General features: G+C 38.7%; 1 protein-coding gene across 7 annotated transcripts in view; it reads right to left on the reverse strand.

The window, feature by feature from the left end:
- Nucleotides 1-20,182, reverse strand: part of FSD1L (fibronectin type III and SPRY domain containing 1 like) — a 52,888-nt gene extending 32,706 nt beyond the window's left edge. For 4 of the 7 annotated variants that reach the window (XM_081150675.1, XM_081150674.1, XM_081150676.1 and 1 more), the window contains exons 1-4: nt 19,977-20,182; nt 8,198-8,293; nt 5,338-5,469; nt 3,571-3,672 (exon numbers count right to left, since the gene is read on the reverse strand). In XM_081150675.1, coding sequence (XP_081006801.1) covers nt 3,571-3,672; nt 5,338-5,469; nt 8,198-8,293; nt 19,977-19,991 — 345 coding nt within the window. In that variant the 5' untranslated portion in view covers nt 19,992-20,182. Of the gene's footprint in view, nt 1-3,570; nt 3,673-5,337; nt 5,470-8,197; nt 8,294-12,946; nt 13,204-19,654; nt 19,889-19,976 lie in introns of those variants that run through there. The other 3 variants (XM_081150679.1, XM_081150677.1, XM_081150678.1) reach the window with 2 other exon arrangements.
- Nucleotides 20,183-21,030: the final 848 nt, after the last annotated feature.

Raw genomic sequence — 21,030 nt, forward strand, 5'->3', positions numbered from 1 at the left:
CTTTCATTCAGCCTGACACTCTCCACTCGAACATCTCTCTCCCCATGGGGCACCCATTTCTATGCATTCTGATGGTTTTCTTACACAGTTCAAATCTGCTCTCCAATTTTTCTTCAGAGATCTCTTTCACCACTTCATAATGATTGTTCCAAGTTTTCTCTATATGCCTTCACTGGGCAAAGACCTTGTATTCTGAGAGCTTGCCTGCTAACATATAAAACTAGGCTGCAGTTCTACAATCCTTTACCCCCAAAGAGTAAGTTCTAATGGCAAAACGCAGACCAGGAGAAACCAGAGAAATACTTCACACAATGGGGTCTTTCCTCAGATGACTTCACAGAAGCTGCCAATGTAAACATCTACATTAAGTTTTGTGGTGTTTTTTTTGAGAATGCTAGCATAAGTTTAGGAAGGGGACACAGTTATTACTTGGTGACAGACACAGAAAAATAATGAGAAATACAAGTAAAAACTGATGTCCCCTTTACATTTACATACAATATAATATATCCAACAAAAATTTTTCCCCCATACTGACCAGCATAATTAATGATACATCCAACATAGACCATGGCTGTTCTCCTCAACACTCCATCCCCAGTGTCCAGCATAAAGCTTGGCACACAGTACTACTTAACAATTATTAAATGTAACTGAACATTAAATGTTTATGGAACACACACATCCATAAATGAAACAAAGGGGGAAAATTATAGCTTGAGCTATTCTTAAGAAATACTTAGGTTTGTTTTTAAATTGCCTCCGTAACTGAAACATTCATGTTTTGGTTAAAGGTCCTCTCCTCTCCCAGCATTCCTGACTTTGGCCCACAGCAGCAGCTTCTGCCAATACTCTCCCTCTCCTTATTTGCTCCTCCCAGTGGTAAGAGCCGGACAATCGCTGAACAATATTCCAATGGCTGTGAGTCAGAAGTGGGAAATACACAAAACCCATTCTCCCTTTTCATCTGAGATCAAATGTAGAAGATACTGTTTCCCTTTCGCCTTAGTCTGTACATTTTATTTCATCTAGTCTGACAAGTGGGTTATTGTGGCCAGACTGTGATGAAATGGCTGGTTAGTTATACTGACTTGGAAATTGTCCCACAGACTCAGCTCTTCACAGGTAGAATTCAAATTCTAAATTCAGGGGGTGGGGAAAGATCGGGGTATTGATTTTGGCAAAGGATCCAAGCAGTGTAGTGCAGGCCAGCTATCAGCAGAGAACCCATGTTTGGTGGGGTTTTGGCTACTTGTCCAGCCAGAAATAAAGTTGATGATCAGATCTTATTTGTTGGTGATCTTTCCACATATATTTCCTATAAACCAAACTTCTAAGAGTCTAAAAAAAAAAATTAGTGAAAGTATGCTCTAAAATCCTTTTCCAATTGTGCTATTTTTACTTGCTCACTTTCAAACTGTCTAATAGCATAGCTTCATATTCAGTTCTCATGTTGAGGTATAACAATATGATCATTTAAATATCAGTACTTAAAACTTCCTTTTTGAAGATAACAAAGTCTAAAAAGACTCATGGTCTGGATTTTAGCCTATGATATTTTGTTCCCATGAACTTCTCATATTAATCGGATTTAACCACCTTAATATGGGATATTTGCAAAGAGTAAATCTTAGAAAAAGTTTTTCCAAATATCTGACAATATACTGCTAGTCCAACAGTTAATCTTTGAAGTCAGCTTTCCCTATTCTGTCAGTAATTAGGTGTTTGGGGCAAGCCTGTAGTCCATGCAGTTGGCTAGGGAAATGAACTTAGGTTCTGACTTGGAATCAAACCATTATCTGGATACTATCTGGATATGCTCAGAAAATAATTGCAGGCAACTCTCATCTCAGTTAAGCATTTCTCTTGAATAAGAAACTCAGATTTCTGACTGGGAAACACTGAGAAGTCATTTCACCACATCTCCAAATGGTTTAAGCTATTAAGCAGGTACTGCAAAATGCTGGAAGACAAAACAAAACTATAAGGTAAGAAGCCAACTGGCACATTAAGAAAATATATTTAAACCACAATGTGATTTATTTTATCAGAACCTTTCCAATATACAAATAACTGGGAACAAGTTTTAATCAACAAACCTGAAAAGAACAAAAAGGAGAGAGAAAGAGAAAATAGTTGTCTCTGAGAGGAAGGGGAGAGGAAGACTCTGAAAATGTCAATGAAAAGAGAAACCTGGAAAAAACAAACTTTTATCAAAGTTTTTCCAAGCATCAGTCCCTATTTAAATGGAACTGGATCCAAGTTATTTCTGAGTACTTGTGCACACATTTTATAACTTTCCTGTCTTCTTCCTCCCTCTCAGGCTCTCACTATTAATTCCTGTCACTATGACTGTGCCTGTCATTAACAGTACCCTACTCCACTAGAAGGGGGCTCTTGACACTAGGAAACAGAAAGAAAAAAGCTAAAAACTTTAGTACCACGTACATATTAATAGTCAACAGATTCTGAAAAACTATCACAAATAGAGGATATTAACTCTTGCCCATGAACTCTATGATGCTGATTTTGATGACTCAGACATCTTTTGCTTTCTGCCTGTACTTGCTATGTTCCAGATATTTGAGGTTATCACATATATGCCCTCTAAATAGGTGACATAGCTATATTTTTAAAGTACCTTAAAGTATGATATATTTCCCTCATAACTGCTTTATATAGTAAATGTTACCAAATGCAAAGATGAATTTTCTTACAACCCACCTCCAAATTTGAGAATTAGTTTACTGATTCATAGAAAAATGACTTTTGATTAATTTTGCTAAATGGAATTAGTTTTTAAAGTTCATTTTCAAAATGTAGGGATATAAGCCAACAAATGTTACCTTCTCAAGAAAGACTTTTCTACTCTCAAGTTCACAGAGGAATCATAAAATGAAAACATTAGACACAAATTGGACACAAATTGATTATAAAGCCACCTTTCTAACACTAATGCAGCTCATTACTTTGTCCACAAAGACCAAGAAAAATAACATCAAACTCAAATATTTTAGCTTCATAAGATTACTAATCCATATTTTGCTAATTATATAGCTTAATTTCCCATTCTTCTCACACCATTTCTAACATATTCCACATCCTTATTCTGCATCAAATATAGCAGATCTGATCAACTGGCAATCACTGAAAAACAACTCTACTTAAAATAGAAACTAGAATCTGAATTCTCTTAAACACAAGGACCTAGGTTAAAACATTAGCAATCTTTGTGCTCTACTGTTTATATTTTCATACCAAACATTCCCCTAAAAAGGGACCTACATTTTCATATTTTAATAAAACATTCAAACAATTTCTTAAGATAAAAGCTGGATATTAATAACTTTAATAACAAATCTCATTAAGTTGCAGTGCTCATCTGCATCAAGTGATAGTTTTCCCAATCAGTTCACACAAAGGAATTCAAAACTAGACTTTATAGTCCTTTTAAACTTTATATTTTTTAGACTAAATAAATCCAAAGTTAAAAGTGAAAATGCCATTTTTTAATCGAAACTTTCCTTTTTAAGTAGGTTAGTTTAGTTTTTATGGTTAACTTTTTTGTACCTTTGAAAATTCTTCAGCCTCCTTTATATCTAATGACCGTGTTGCAAATTCTAACAGTTCTTCAGAGTTCTCCAGGGCACTATTACATTGACTAAGCTGACTCTAGAAAAAAAATAATCATTAAAATAAAATTTTCTATTCCTATCAGAATCTTAAATATATAGTTGTTATAATAAACTTAGAAACAACTTTAATAGCAATAATTGAACGAAAATATTGTAGAGAGCTACTGAAGCAAGGTAATCACTAGTCACATTTTTAACAAATTTTAATTATCTTAATACATTGTACTTAACATCATAAGGAAAAATGGGACAAAACTAAACTTAAAAACTTCTCCACATTAAAGGAAATAATAAACAGAATGAAAGGCAACCCATGCAATGAGAGAAAATAAATGCAAATCATATATCTGACAAGAGGTTACTACCAGAATATATAAAGAACTCCTACAATTCAACAACAGCAAACAAGTACCCTGATTTAAAAATGGGCAAAATATCTGAATAGATTATTCTTGAAAGAAGATATACAAATGGACAGGTATACGAAAAGATGCTCAACATCACTAATCACTAGAGAAATGCAAAGCAAAACTATAATGAGGTATCACCTCACACCCTTTAGGATGGCCATTATCAAAAAAACAAAGTACAGGCAAAATGGGTCAAGGTGGTCAAAAGATACATACTTCCAGTTATAAAATAAGCCCTGGAAATGTAATGTACAGTATGGTGACTATAGTTAATAATAGTGTATAATATATTTAAAAGCTGCTAAGTGAGTAGCTCTTAAAAGTTCTTACCACAAGAAAAAAAATTTGTAACTATGTGTGGTGATGGATATCAACTAGATCTATTGTGGTGATCATTAAGTAATATATAAATATCAAGTCATTATTTTGTACACCTAAAACTAATATAATGTTATATGTCAACTATATCTCAATTAAAATAACAACAATAAAAATAGAAATAGCATGTGTTGGCAAGGATGTGGAGAAATTGAAACCCTTGTGCACTGCTAGTGGGAATGTAATATTACAACAGCATGGAAAATAGTATGGAAGTTCCTCAAAAAACTAAAAATAGAATTACCATATGGACCAGCAATCACACTTCTGGGTATATATCCAAAAGAATCTCAAGGAGATATGAGCACGCCCACGTTCACTGCAGCATTATTCACAATAGGCAAGAGGTAGAAGGAACTCAAATGTCCACAAGCAGACAAATGAATAAAGAAAATGAAGTATATACATACACTGGAATATTATTCAGTCATAAAAAAGGAGGAAATCCTGGCACATCCTAATGACGGACAGATCTTGAGGACATTATGCTGAGTGAAATGAGCCAGTTACAAAAGGGACAGATGCTGTATGGTTCCACTTATAGGAGGTATCTACAGTAGTCAAAATAATGAAAACAGAAAATACAATAGTGGTTGCCAGGCAGTGGGGTGAGGGGAAAATAGGGTATAGGGTTTCAGTTTGCAAGATAAAAAAGTTCTCGAGATCTGTTACACAACAATGTAAATGTAGTTAATACTTATGAACCAGTACATTTTAAAATGGTTAAGAGGGTAAATTATACATTTTTTTAAATCACAATTTAAAAAAACAAGGTATCTATGGCCAAAAAAGGGAAGAATCATTCCTCTACAAGATAAAAGTACAGTTACACACAGGAATTCACTAATTTTTGCTTTCAATAAATCAAGCATTAGACTAAAATTATTCATATTTAAATAGTTTTATGATCTCACCTGTAACTCTTGTGATTTACGAGCTTGTTCCTGCTTGATACTGTTAACCATACTTTCTTTCACTTCATCCAATATAGAGTATAAACTATCAAATTCTTCATCTAACTCTGAAAGTATGTTAGAAGAATTTTCCTATTTAATAAACAAAACAAAATGATTTTACTGAACAGCTGTCAGTCATTAAAAACTAAAATATACTTATCAAAAGAGAGAACAGATCCATATTATAAACTCTAAGCCTAACATCATAAAAATAACAGAATTCTAGTACTTGGCGTAAGGCTTTAAAAACACAAAAATCCAAGAAGCTGGCTACTAATGTTGACAGTTCTATTTCAGCTATGCTCTGAGTTAAGCAGTCTTTTATGAACTAGCCTATGTGCTCTTCATGTTTTATAGTATTCTTTCCATAGGACAATGTGAAAGGTTGTTTTAAGGTTGCCAGCTTTGTCCAGACCTTTAGGCTCTACCACAGACCCTAAGTCAATAGTTCTCAACCTTTACTGTGTATCCGAATCATTAGTGAAGCACTTTAATAAAACACTCCAGAGATGTTTATTCTGTAACTCTTGAGGAATAGTTTGGACATACACGGATGGGGCTGATTTTGTGTAAATTTTTTTTTTTTTTTAATATATCTTTATTGATTTCAGAGAGAGGAAAGGAGAGGGGGAGAGAGAGAAACATCAATGATGAGAGAGTCATTGATCAGCTGTCTAGCCCACAACCCGGGCATGTGCCCTGACCAGGAATCGAACCCGGATAGCCTGGATCCTAGGTCGACGCTCAACCACTGAGCCATGCCCGGCAGGGCATGATTTTGTGTAAATTTTTAAATCTTTTAGGTTGTCTAGAATACTGCATTTACAAGAGATAAACAGAACTTAAAGACTAAGCAGTTCCTTACTGGATCCAAAGAGATTTATCAACCATTGGATGTGAGTGCTGAAAGGAACTTCAGAAATCACCTACTGACTAGAATTTGTAGTCAAACTGTAAAACTTTATGAAATTAAAGACACATAAGTGACTTGCCCGAAGCTATACAACTAGTTGCTAGTGGCAGAATTAATAAAGCATTTCAAGTCTGTTGACTTCTCACTGCCTCATTAAGTAAGATAATATTTCAACAAGAAATAATTTAAAATATCTCTTAAATCCCCAGGGAAGCCATATGTATACTTGTGAGATAGAAGTTATCTCACAATTATGAGATAGAAGAAATTATCTTAAGGCATTTTTCAACTTAAATGAATCATTTAATTAAGAAAAGCAAATTGACCCAGCCAGGCGTGGCTCAGCGGTTGAGCGTCAGCCTAGAATCCAGGCGATCGGGGTTCAATTCCCAGTCAGGGCACATGCCCAGGTGGCGGGCTCGATCAATGACTCTCCCATCATTAATGTTTCTATCTCTCTCTCTCCCCCCTCCTGTCCTCTCTCTGAAATCAATAAAGATATATTTAAAAAAAAAAAAAGCAAATTGGCACTGGCTAAGAGAACTAATACATACACTCTACTGTAATATCATAATCTAAACTTTTGCTTATAATGTTTATAAAAACCAGACATCACCATACCAGAGTCTTACCAAAAGGGGTGTTAATCATTTTACTAGTTTATTTACAATGGTAAAAACAAGCTGTGGAAGAAAATTTGCAGTGTGGAAGGCAGAAGACTTAAATCAAATCCCACAGCAACCACTCAATAATAGTATGAACTTGGACAAGCCACATAAATTCCTGGGCCTCAGTTTACTCACCCAAAAGGAAATGGACTACTCTTTTTCCCCTCAATAAACAACTGGCACACTGTTATAGTCTCTTGCTCACTCCCTTGTATGCCCCCATCTTCAGTGACCAGTGTAGCTTAATAACTCCTCTATTTTTTTTTTTCTGGATTCCAAAGTAGAGTGCTATTAATCTGGCAACCAGAAAAATATTTTGGGTTAATTCTATCTTCTGGTTTCTTTGTACAGGTTTCAAATGTGATGATTCTCTCACCCACAAATCAAGAGTTTTAGAATTTCCAGTTTTGCTTACTTAAAAAAAGTGGATTTGTGAATTCACCAAATTTTCCAATAAAATAGTTAAAGAAAGACAGTTAAAGTGGTGAACATCATAATCAACTGACTTCAATTACAGTAAACTCAGAAGTAAAGGAAATACAATGACTATAAGGTCTAACAGGCCAAGGACCAGACAATTACCTAGGTTAAAACAAACAAAAACCCTAAGAAACGATTCACTGTCTACAAATGTCCTACAAATCACCTATGCTTATTTTACAAAGAAATGTCGTTTAAATTAATTAACAAACATTCATGGGAAAGCATCACCAGCTTATTTTAAGGTACCTCCCACCATCAACATTTGCTTATTTACAGTGAATTATCTCCCCAAACCTGGGACCATTTTCTTAAGTATTCCTCTGTCTCCTCATTGGGCACTTTACCTTTTACTTTTATGTTTTACCTTCATCTAGTTCTACAAGGAGACCTCTTACCACTTACATTTTTCTTCCACTATTTACTGTATAAGGAATGCTTAGCTTCTCAGTACTTTTGAAAGGTACAATTTGCTCTCAGAATTAGAAAAGACAAACATAAAATGGAAAATGAGCACTGTAATATTCCCTAGTAACTACAATTCCAGAATTTTGTGTTTCCCTTACTACTCGATCATTCCATGGAGAATTGCAAGAATAGCAAAGAAAGTGTTTTTAATCTGACATTTAAAAACCCTGCTCTCATCTCCATTAGTTTATAATCTAGAGTTGATGGGTGTTTTTATACTTCTGATTTGATCCAACAATCATTCACTATAACATATTTACACAAACTTTTAAAAGAGATTCATTCATACCTGAACTCCTTTTAGTGTTTGATTTAGTGTATCAATGAAGTTCTGAATTTCATCATTTTTATTTGCCAGAGTTGAAATGATCCTTTGTAGAGCTTCCTAGAATAAATGAAACATTATGATATTTTAATAAAAGAGAATTATAAACTTCATTGACAATTCTCTAAATAAACACTATATAAGACTGCCTGGCCGGGCGTGGCTCAGCGGTTGAGCATCGACCTAGGATCCAGGCGATCGGGATTCGATTCCCGGTCAGGGCACATGCCCGGGTTGCAGGCTCAATCAATGACTGTTTCATCCTTGATGTTTCTATCTCTCTCCTTCTCTTTTCCTCTCTCTGAAATCAATAAAGATATATTAAAAAAAAAAAAAAAAGTATATTATATAATAAATAGGAGCAATGTAAAGCTTCTCGTTCAAAATCTCCAAAGGCCTATAACAACAAGGTGGGATATGTAGGTGTACTGTTTTAAAACCTCTTATTCCTAATATACAAGTTAATCACCATCATACCTTTCAGAATGAAGATGATCACTATTAATTAATATCAATAGTATTATTTTAGGTCATAAGGCTGTAGTAAAATAGAATCAAACCTTAAAGACTGCAAAAACAAATGGAAACTTCGAATACAACATGAGAGTATTAGGAATAAAAACAGAGACACTGAAATTTGACATTTTATTTACTTATAAAAATATAAAACATATTTTAGAAATATGAAAATAGGTAATAAATGTGCAGTTTAAATTACAAAATTCAATGTAATATTTATAGATGCTGTAGAAGCATAATAAATAAGGTAAGTAATTTCAATAGCAAATACCTCAGACTTTTTGATAATGCTTCCTATGTAAATAAAACACTTGGTTATTTAAGTTTCACATACACTCTAGTTCAATACTATCCAATAAAATTTCCTGCTATGATGGAAATATCCTCTATATGTGCCATCCAATAAGACAGTCACTAGCCACATGAAGCTAATGTGCTTTTGAAATGTGGATAGAGCAACTGAGAACCTAAATTTATTTTTTTAACTTTAATTTCCCTTTTTATAGCCATGTGTAACAAGTACTGTCATATTGGACAGCAGAGGTTTAGTTATTTAATAACTCTCCATAGGTAGTAATAGCAAAACCCAAACAAGGTACTCATATCCTCAGTAAAAATCAAATGCAAGTGCTTTTACTTTATAATTTTTCTGGACACACAAGCCTTGTATCTGTAAGCACCTACAAGTGTAAATATTTTAATAATTTCCCATAAGATTCTTTGTGATGAAGGTTCTCCTCAAAATATAACCAAATATTGATAAAAGACTATAAAAAAGAGCCCAGGAAATAATCTGATAAAGAGATAATACTTTATGTAAATGCTCATAAAGCATTATGATAGTGAAAAGTTAAAAAGAATTACAAGTTTTCATTTAATTCTCTCAACAATCCCTGCAGGTAAGTAGGTCTTATCATCATCCCTGGGGCTGCCTAGGACCCTCTGCTGTACTCACCTATAACTATTTTGTCCCATCCTCACTGCTTGTGGTATCTTAGTACAATAACACAATTAAGTTATGCTATGAAAGGAAACCCACACGAAGAGTTAGGTGTTTATCCTGGTGGTGTAACTCCCAGAAACAGGTGCACCAAGATTTGAATGCAAAGACGACCATTGGAATGGAGCCTGGACTTGGGGGAGAGGTGGGCACAGTTGGAGAGACATAGAAAAGGGGGGCAGATGACTTAAGAGTCTTCCAAGTTACCCTGGCCAGTTGGCTCAATGGGTTGGAGTGTCACCCTGTACACCAAAAGAGTGTGGGCTTGATCCCCAGTCAGGGCACATACGGGAGGCAACCAATGGATGTTTCTCTCAAACATCGATGTTTCTCTCCTTTCCTTTCTCTCCAAAATTAATAAACATAACCTCGGGTGAGGATTTAAAAAAAAAGAGTCTTCCAAATATTCATGCAAGATAGATTAAATATTTAAAAACAACACAATGGAACAGTAAAAACGATTCTGCTATCAGTAAGCTTCAGTAAGATTGGGCTCTTTCTGGTTCAAGGACTGCCTCCTCTTCTACCACTAATGGCAGGGTTACATCCATATTATACAAATGAGAAAATGGAGATTCAACTAGTTGCCCAAAATGATACTGATAGTAAGGTAAAGACCATGCTCAGTCTGTCACCAAAGCTATGCTCTTTACCACTTTAGAATACTTCCTCTAAATCTAACTAAATACATTAGCAATCATGGCTGCAGAAGAAGCAATCATCCAGGTGAACAAGAATCAGAACCCAAAGCAACTGTCGTGACCTTGGTAGCTAATGCAGAAAAAGTGGTGCCTTTACCCTAAGCTTTTCTAAATTTAGAAGAAAAGGGGGGCAATTCCTTGAAAGTTCCATAAGAGCAGGCTGCTGAGTGAGACAAGGGCTCCAGAAGCTCTGAAGCCACTTGCCCTTTAATCTGCTGCTGTGAAGAGAATGAGCAAACCCAAAAGGCTGCAATCAAGAGCTCACAATTAGTGTTCTACTATAAAGGAAGTTCACCAGGGAGGGCTGGGAAATAACTTATGAAAGGGACCAGAGCTTTTACCATTCTGGCCCTCATAAGGATAGGGACTTGCTAGGGTGGAAATGGCAGAAGATAGAAAGAACTAAGAAACTCGGAGATCAGTAGAACTGGTAAACAAATGACAAGTAACCAAAATATTTAAGACAAACTACCACCAACACCAAAACTTATTTAGAAAAAAAAAACAAACCAAAACTAAAAGATAAGGACATGAGCTGAGTTCTGAAACTTAACCCTAGCTTGTACATGTAACATGAAGCTGACGTTTTCTCCAGGTGGTAGGAGTCAGAGAAGAGGTATACACCAGGATAGTGTGTGCCCAATACAGGAATTATGCAAGAGGAGAGTGGTTGAATAGGTACCATATCTAGCAGAATTCTTTTTTTAAAACAATTTATCTTTATTGTTGAAAGTATTCTAGCAGAATTCTTAAAACATATTTTCTAAATATGGCAGGCAACATGCCAGAGCAGGATATCTGTATATTCTATATTCAGAAACTTCGAGAAACAGGCAGAATAGAACTAAAAGATACCACAATGCACTGAGTTTTCTACCCCATTCTATTGTTCCAGCTCCTCCAAATTTAATCAATGATGTTTCTAATGGAGACCCAAGTAATTGACAGAGAAGTTGAGGAGCAAGTGCCAAGCCAGGAGTCTCAATGAGTGCGATGTAAGCTGTGCACAAACTGCGCACCATTAGATACAGCACCTCTCCTCCGAGCTCCAGACCATTTTAATCCAACTGCTTACTTGAAATCTCCACTTGGATGTCTCACAAGCACTTCAAAACTCAACATGTCATAATGTCCCCCACTAAACCTGAGCCCCCCTCCTGTGTTCTATCTCTGCAAATAGCACTACCAGCTGCAAAAACAGAAATGTATACACAATGTATTGTTAGAAGAAGTTCTAGCCCTGGCCGGTGTGGTTCAGTTGGTTGGAGTATCGTCCTGTGCACCGAAGGATCTCAGGTTAGATTCCCGGTCAAGGAACGTACTAGGTTGTGGGTTTGATCCTCATGGGGGCATGAACTGGAAGCAGCCGACTGATGTTTCTCATATTGATGTTTCTCTCTCTCTCTCCCTTCCTCCCTCTCTAAAATCAGTAAAAACATATTCTCAAGTGAGGATTAAAAAAAATAAGTCCCCCCCAAAATATTTATAGAATAAGCCCATTAGGACATATATCTGCCTCATTTATTATCAAAGCCTGAGGGTGAAGGAAGGCAAGAAAACTTTCATCTGCTCCATGGGATCCTATCAATCTGAAAGGATGCCTACAAGGGTCTCAGATTTCATCTCAGATCTCAAGTCTCCCATTACCTTGCAAACACTGATGGACAAAGTGATAAACATACATGGATAAAGGCTATATAAATTATCCCAAGCTTCTCTGGAAAATTTAATTGTATTTTGCAAGATGTCAGGTGGCCACACTAAAAATTCTAGATGATCTAAGTCTAAAGATATGCTTTGACAAACACCAATTTTGCTGGATCATAGTAAAATATATAGGACAAAGGTCTCCAAAGAAGTGTGCAGAGGCAATCTCAGACACAATCCTTTGGTTACAACCACCCCCCCCCCCGCCCCGTTACCAGGACCTCAAAACAAACAAACAAAAAAACCTACTGTATCAGGATTAAGCCTCTCAATTACTTGACTATGGAATTAGGCTAAGGAAACTGCTACACTAACATGAAAAAGGTTTTTATGCACCCCAGCCAAGCACAATTGCAATGAATTCCCATGGAATGGATCAAAGTAATCTGGGATGTACAAGGCATGAGGTATCCTCTTTAAAGGAGCATAGCTAAAAGTTATATAGTCACTATAAATCATAAGAACTAAAAGCACAATCAATAGACTCTGAGCAAAATAAGAGCTAACACTTTTATACTCTTAAGTGCCAAACTATCTTAAGCTCTTTACATTATAAAGGTATCCCCCACTATTCAAAAGTACTGTTCCTATGAAACCTTTCGTAAGTGAAAATGGTATTAAGAGAAAAAGCAATTAGCATTAATTTATATAGAAAAAATTCTGAGCATGCCCAGACTTCAAAAATAAACTACCAAATCATACCAAATTAATACATAAAACTTAACACTAACATATAGTGAAAGAAGGGATACACAAAATAAATCAAGATAAAGCACAGATGCTTACAGATACAGTTCAAAGCTGCTGGAGGCTGGAGGCTGAGATGCTGGTATAGTTGTGAAAAAGGAGCTTGGCAGTGCAATTCTTGCTGCTTGTAGTGCACGCTGCCTCTATAAGGGTTGGCTGCAAAACAAATGCTAAAAGCTTCTTGTGCTTTTAGCCTTTTTTCGCAAAAGCAAAAATCTTCAGATTTCTTTCGGTTAGAGAAAACAGGTATGCCTGATGTAAAAGTCTCATGTAAAAGTGAAGCGTGTAATGCAAACCTGCAAAAAGCAGAGGATACCTGAATTCACTTAATCCTCTCAAGAATCCTATGAGGTAGAATACTATTATTATCCCCAATTTCCAAGTCAGAAGCTGAGATTTAGGGAGGTTAAATAGCTTGCCCAGGATCTCAGAAGTAATACATGGCAGAGCCAAGATTCAAATTAAGGCAGTCTGACCCTTGAGTCTGTGCTCTTAACTATTACTCTGTACTACATGAAAGTAAAGATCAGAAGTTCATGAAAAGGTAGTCAGAACAACTAAGGGCACCAAAAGGACTAAGATTGTACTTCAAGACTGAAAAAAACGAACTGATCAATAGGTTGTAACACATTCCATCCTGACAGATACAAGGGCAACAGAAACAGCTATTCTTACTACATGATGACTTTCACGATTTGAAATGGCATGGTTCTACTGGTTTTAACTTAATATACGTGAAGATGACAAATGCAAATGTCAGTCTTAATTCTGCTGCATCTAACAAAAAACTCTGCCAACTTAGTCTACTTAACTGCAAACTAGCCAGTGCAACAAACCTCTGAACTTATGATGCACAAACTTCCTGCTGTTAGAATCAGTGGCAAAAAAACACTACACCCAGGTTTATATGCTACTCTGAATCAATGGCATCGATAACCAAGTGGTCATAATTAAGAAACACTTTGATTTATGGGTTTCTCCCCAGCACCTACTATTTTGCATGATGTCAGGTGGCCATAACTGTAAGTTCTAGGTGAGGTAAGTCTGAAGATATGCTTTACAAATACCAATTCTGCTGGAGCATAGTAAAATATACAGGACATATGTCTCCAAAAAAGTGTGCACAGGCAATCTCAGATACAATCCTTTGGTCACACACCACAGTCACCAGGAGAAGATTTCTGATTCAAATTCTACATTAGTATTTCAGACAGTTGAGATACACAAATCTAGAACCACTGCAAATATCACTAATTACTGACCGATCTACAACTTATGAGGGTCAAACTATTATCATAGCCATTTCAGTTAGCATTCATTAAGCACTTTCTTTGTGCCAGGCACTGTGCTACGCTATGAACAAGGAATATCTTTTTAATCTTCACAATAGATTTTTGAAAAGTAGTACATTAGTCTTTGATTTTATGGTTGAAGAAAAGGAAGGTTAAAACAAGTTAAGAAACGTTCTTAGACATACAGCTATCAAGTGGCAGTCACAATTCAAATAGAGGAAGCTGTCTCCAAAGCCTGTACTTTTACTCTACCCTAGACTGCTTACACTGCTGGGTACTAAACAAAAAATCATACGGTTCTGCAACCAGAGCAAAGGAACCAATGAAACCACCATTTTTTTGCCAATCTGACCAAAAAAAAAAAAAAAAAGTATAATTTTGATTCATTCACACCAGATGACTATTGTTGTGTTGGCTACTGTCATTTTTTTTATTTGACAATCTAAGTAAAAAGGTCAGTGCCCCTGACTAAATAGCCAGGTGCTGCATGTTTTAAAAATTATTGCGGCACACCGGTGTGCCTGCTGTGGCTCACTGGTTGAAAATTACTGCTCTACACCACAGACCTCTCCTTTCAATTTGGTGACAACAGTTGAAATCCAGGGAGCTCTAGCCAGCTGGTAAGCTAGACAACCAGAACCTTACCAGTTGACCGTACCTATGGCAACACAAACAAGAGTATTGTGCTCAGATGTGATGCATGATACCATAGTTTTTTAAGTTTCTATATACTTAAAAAAGATTGGAATGTAATCCATACAAATGTTAAAAGGGGTTACTTCAGCGTGGCAGGATTATGAGTGACTTTTATTTTCATTTATCTGTATTTTCTATTTTCCTGCAATAAACTTCTATTACTTACATTTAAAATGTAACAAAAGTACATAGGTTGGCTGTGTTAACACTTTATTATAAATATGTTCAAAATATAATTAGCTATCAATCAACAAGTATTAATAACTGCAACCAGAGGATATCAGAACCTGTGCCTGGGAAAAAGAGCCCACTGAGGGTATAAAACATATAAAAGAAAGCTGGAGACAAAATCCACTAACTTCAAAATATTGTCCACCCTAGGTTGGACACTTAAGGGAAACATTCAGTGTGTTTGCTGCATGAATAATCCTGCTCACATTCAGCTAGACATTGCAAAGCAGCATTGTGTTAAAAAAATTTTTTAAGGTCTGCTTCACTATATTTCTAATTTCTTAAACTGACAAGTTTCAATAAGAAATTAAGATATCTGTATTTAAATATAGTGATCATGAGTATGTCAGTATGGTCCTTTGAAGAGAGTACCTCATTCCCTGTACATCATCCCAGATTACTTTGATCCAGTCCACAGGAATGCTTACAGTTGTGATTGGCTGGGTGTATAAAACCCCACTTATACTTTCCTGTTCACAGCTCTACTTTAGAAAGCAAGAACCTCCCTCAAAAAAGAAAAAGACATACTGGAGAAAAGACATACAGGGTGGGGCAAAAGTAGGTTTACAGTTGTGAGTAGGTGAAAGAGTTTATTCTTGTATTATTAATTATTATATTATTTCCCATACCAACAACTGTAAACCTACTTTTACCCCACGCTGTATACACCTCAGGAAAAAAATGACTTTATTTGGGGCATCAAGAAAGACTAAATTCCTGGTTTTTATCTATATCATGTTCTGTACTTTCTATCAACTATTTTCAATAGCCTTAACTAGCTTCTTTAAAAATTTTACTTTAGCCCGGCCGGGCGTGGCTCAGCAGTTGAGCATCGACCTACGATCCAGGCGATCAGGGTTTGATTCCTGGTCAGGGCACATGCCCGGGTTGCGGGCTTCAGGCAACCGATCAATGACTCGTCATTGATGTTTCTATCTCTCCCTCTCCTTTCCTCTCTCTGAAAACAATAAAGATATATATATTTTTAAAAATTTACTTTATTCCTGTAAGTTTTAGTTACTTTAATCAGACCACCATTTAAAGGCAAAGAATTCAGGTAAGGAGGGTGATAATGAAAAAAGTTTGGCGGTAAAGACAGGTCTGATTTGACTTCAGAATACCACTTGCTAGCTGTGTGACTCTGAACAAGACACTTACCCTCTCTGAGTTTCATTTTCCATACCTGTGCAATAAGAATAAGAGCTGCTGTGAGAGTTTAAAGCACTCTAACACAACACTAGATGCAAAACAATATTTTATTTTTATTTCCTTTTCTCGAGAATATTTTTTAAACAAGGGGGAGTAATTTTGGATTAGACAGTTGATAGGTTATCTGGATAGGGTGGTCTTTGAACTGCTAGGGTACAATAAGAAGGCAAAGGATAGCCAATACCAGAGGAGGAAACTGGAATAAGGAAGCCAAGTGTAGACATGCTGCTTGCTGCAGGCTGTTACACTTTAAACTCCCCTACTCAGTTCAATCTCCCCACTCTACGTTTGTCCAGCCTTATACAGTCAAGTCTCACCTGACTGTCACTAGCCCTTTCCAAGTCGTAGAAAGTAAAGAATACATAGGAAAACATGGGGGAAAGCAAACAATTGACGTCTGCTCTTAGTGACATCCTTCCTCTGGGATCTCTTCCCCCTTCCTCTCTACCTTTATTATTCCTACAGCACATACCTTTTCCTAGAAACAGTAATTCCTATGAATGTGAATGATCTCCTGCACAAAAAATTAACTTAAACTATCAAATTCTAAGTGCCGACATTCTTAAAAGGTACAGGTCTTATTTGTTTCAATGGTTTCTTTGAATATACACATTTCATTGGGTAAAGAAACCTTTGGGATTTTATCTTAAAACCACTTAAGGACATAATCAAAAGGTCTGAGTATCAAACAAAGCCACCTATCCATAACACATCCTGCTCACAAAACTGTCCCAGAAACTCAATATAAACAAAATCCTTCTGTTTATTTCTAGGAGATAATACTGTGGTTTTCTGTATCCAACAGTATGCCTTACATTCCCAAGGCAATTATGTTTTCTTCCTCTACTCAAACAGAGCATCTGTTGCTAACACAACATTGAAGTCCAAGTTATTTTCACAGACAAAAAAGCAGCTGGTCAAGCTAATCCATTTGCTTACTAGCCACCATCAAGCTTCTGTAAGACTGTCCAGTTAACCTCTATTGTCAGATTTCATGAGTTGGAACTTCCAATCCTCTTTCAATTAGAATTTAACAACTGTTCTTTGGCATCACCATTTGAAATCATTTATTACAGATATAAAAACAGAAAACATACTTTAAAACTTAAGGACAAAGGTAAAAAATGGCTAGACTGGATCAGAAAAATAGTTGCATAAATTACCAACAAAAGGAGAAAGTTATTTTAAAGTTGGGATTACGAAATTAATAACAATAGCTAACAGAGAGTTCTCATGTGTGCTAGGCACCAAATGATTTTTAAAAATTAACACAACCCTCACAATAACTCTTTGAGATAAAAACAATTATCATCTCTATTTTATAGATGAGGAAACAGAGCAAATTACCCATGCTCATTCAGCTCATAAATAGTAGGACAGGAGACCTGCTCCAAAGCCATCCTCTTAATAATTTAAGCCCCAAATTCCAATGCCTTACAAAAGGTATATATTCAAGCCATCCTCACCCTTTGCCACTTGCACAGGTACCATCCCTGCTACTACTTTCATTGTAACATTTTACAATAGGAAAGAAAAATCATGCCAGGGGTGTACTACTTACTGTCTTATTTAAAGAGAAATAAAAATCCAGTTTAGTTCATTATTAGCTGAAGTACAGGGTGGGGCAAAAATAGGTTTGCAGTTGCTCATATGGAAAATAATACAATAATTAATAAATAATAATACAAGAATAAACTCTGTTTTGCATATTCACAACTGTGTAAACCTCCTTTTGCCTCCCATAACCCTGTACATAATGGATTCTGCAGTAATTCATGACAACAATTCATGGTTAAAGTATTAACATTAGATATTCTTTAAGCTATAAAACAGTTTTTTTATTTAAAATATTATTTGATACCACCAATGAAATTCAACACATTTTCTGATATTGATAAGTTGATTCTCACTTATCACAAATAAGCTATATTAGTATCAGTAAGAAAGAGGAGGTAATTCTTTGCTTCCTCTGGGGAAACTGCACATGGTATGTGTTGGTACTCATATACATCATTTGGACCTAGACCAAATAAGTTCAAATCTTAGCCCTATGGCTAGTGGTATGACCTTGCACAAATCACAACCTCCTTAAGTCCTTAAGAAAATGAGTGATAATGCATGCCCTGGCAGAATAAAACGATCCGTATTAAAATACTTTTTCAAATTATATTTTATAGCACATAGAGTACTTCAGTACTTATTTTTATAAACTTTAAAAACACTGTATGTTTTCATAATGAATTATTTCACCTGATTTTAAAAATAACCCTACAAAATATTCTTGCTTCCACTGCACAGATGAAAAAATAGATTAATCACAGTTAAGTGATTTGCTCCATATCACAGAGCCAGTAAACAGCAGCATAGAACCCAAGTCTCTGGACTCCAAGTCTTCGCCCTTCCATCTGCCCTGAACTAATAATATCCGTTCAGATATCATATGACTTTTATCTAAAAAATCAAATAAGCTGTGAAATGTTTTACAAATTTAGGCAGAAATGTTTTAAACATGTACATATTAAAAACATACAAATTGTAGTTTTTAAAACTAATAGTCATAGAAATAAAAACTGAGTATACCCAACCGAGTTTCAAGCTACAATGAAATCCCATGCACTTTTGTCAAATACTGTAACAGCCAACACTTAACACATCCCTACACTATTCTCTCCTGCCCCTCGTGCTCCTCGGGGAGGTGAATCCAGGCAAGATGACAGAAAACATTGTCCTAATAGGTCTTTCCAGTGCTTTCTATCTAATAATAGAAAAGAATGGCCGCTTGGATATGCCCTTGTTTTCCCCTGCTACATTATTCATAACGCTGCGTTTCCTTACTGTACTATATTTCAATTACTATCATCTAACAAAGAGAACAGGCTGGCTGATTTCTATATAGGGATTACGGCTGAATATAAATCACTCACTTCTGACTGTACTCAAAACATTGGCTAGGTTCTCGAAAAAAATTTTCTTTTTTAACTGAACCGGCTAGGTCTCTATATCCTTCCCTTAAACTTGTTCGGAAAGTATAAAACACGCCACAATCGCCACTAAGGTAACTGTGACCAGCAACACCGAACTGGCCAAAGAGGGTGCGACCGCTGCCCTGACAACTCTTCAGCTTTTTCCGCCCAATCCACCCACACCAAACACCGAGACCTGCGGAGGAACCAGCCGCGAAGGGTGGGGCGGTGCTAGGGGGACAGGGTTCCCCGTCTGAAGCAGCACGTGCTGCGCCCACAGACCCGGGGCGGGGCGGGGCGGAGGGAAGAGCACCCGCGGGCGTCAGCGGGCAGACCCCGCGCCCCGGTCCCCTCACCTGCTGCGGTGGGACAAGCCTCCCTCGCAGGCTGGGAGGCCGCGAGCGCTGCACAAGTTATCGATGGAGCTACGGGGGCGCCTCCCTATTCGCCTTAGGGAGCCGGGGCCCAGGACCCAGTGTAGGGCAGAGGCCATTCCGGGTCACGGGGCGCGGTCCCCGCAGCCGGGCGGCCGCCGCTTCGCTCCCCCGGGGAAGGCAGGCCTGACGGCCTCCCCTCCGCCGCCGCAGCCCGGCCCCGCCGCCCCGCCGCCCACCCGGCCCGGCGCGCCCCGCCCACCCTCCGCCCGGCCCCGGGGGCCAGCGCCCCCTCCGCGCTCACTTTCTGGGAGTCCATGGCCAGGGGCTAAGTCCGGGGGGACCCCGAAGCCGCGTCGGAGAAGCGTGTGAGGAGGCGGAGAGAGGTCGGACACGCCGAGACCGCTACACCGGGCCGCCGCTATCCTCGGCCGCGCCGCCTCAGCCTCAGCCTCCGCCCGCGGCGCCGCCTCCCGGCCCCGCCCGGTCCGCGCCCAGCCCGCGCGCCGCCGCCAGGCCGCCGTTGCCAGGGTGAAAGGGCGGCTCGCGGCGGGAGGGGGAGGGGGAGGGGCGGGGCGAGGGGCGCCCGCGCATGCGCGCTGCTGGCTCGGCGGCGCCGGGTGCCTGCGGGGAGCGGCGGCGCGGGGGCTGTGCGCGCCCCTCAGGCCCGCGGGTCCTGTCCAAGAGCCTCTTTCCTTCCCGCGTCCTCGCTGCTCCGGCGCGCGCGGTCGCTGCAGGCCTTGGCACGGACCCCTGGGCGTCCAGCTGCGGGCCGTGGGGAGGGCCCGGGAAGGAGGGCGCTGGCCCGGGCGCAGACCGGCCCCTCTCCGTCCCGCGCGCGGCTGCAGCGCCGACCCACGGGCGCTGGAGGAGCGGGCGCGCTGGCCCGGGCCCCCTGCGCAGTGGGAAGGAGAGGGCGCGGGCTGTCAGGGGGATGTCGTGGAAAGAGGGGAAAGGCCTGTGGGGGCGTGCGGAGATGTGGGCAGCCCTTCCCCGGAGAGCCCCCCCCCTCCCCGGGCACCTTACTGTCTGTGGTTTTTGAGCAGGTCTCTGTCCCTGAGCCTGTTTCATCTCCGGTAAACGGAGAGAAAGTGCTGACTTTGCAGAGCATTGTGAGGACTGAAGAGCGTATGTGAAGGGCCCCGCGCGCAGTTTGCGCTCAGCAAATGCTAGCTCTTGGTGGGCGCTGGCGGGACGGAGGGCACCGTGCCCGCTGTAGAGAGCTTGGGAAGGCAGGAGGAGCATGTGCGTCCCCAAAAGGCAGGCCGCCGCCCCCCGCCCGATGACCCGACAGGCTCGGAAAAGTTCAACTGGCCACCACTCAGGGCGAAAGAACAGAAAGGAAATACATACCGAGT

The sequence above is a fragment of the Miniopterus schreibersii genome (genome assembly GCF_964146895.1).
Source record: "Miniopterus schreibersii genome assembly, chromosome: 11".
NCBI classification, from domain to species: Eukaryota; Metazoa; Chordata; class Mammalia; order Chiroptera; family Miniopteridae; genus Miniopterus; species Miniopterus schreibersii.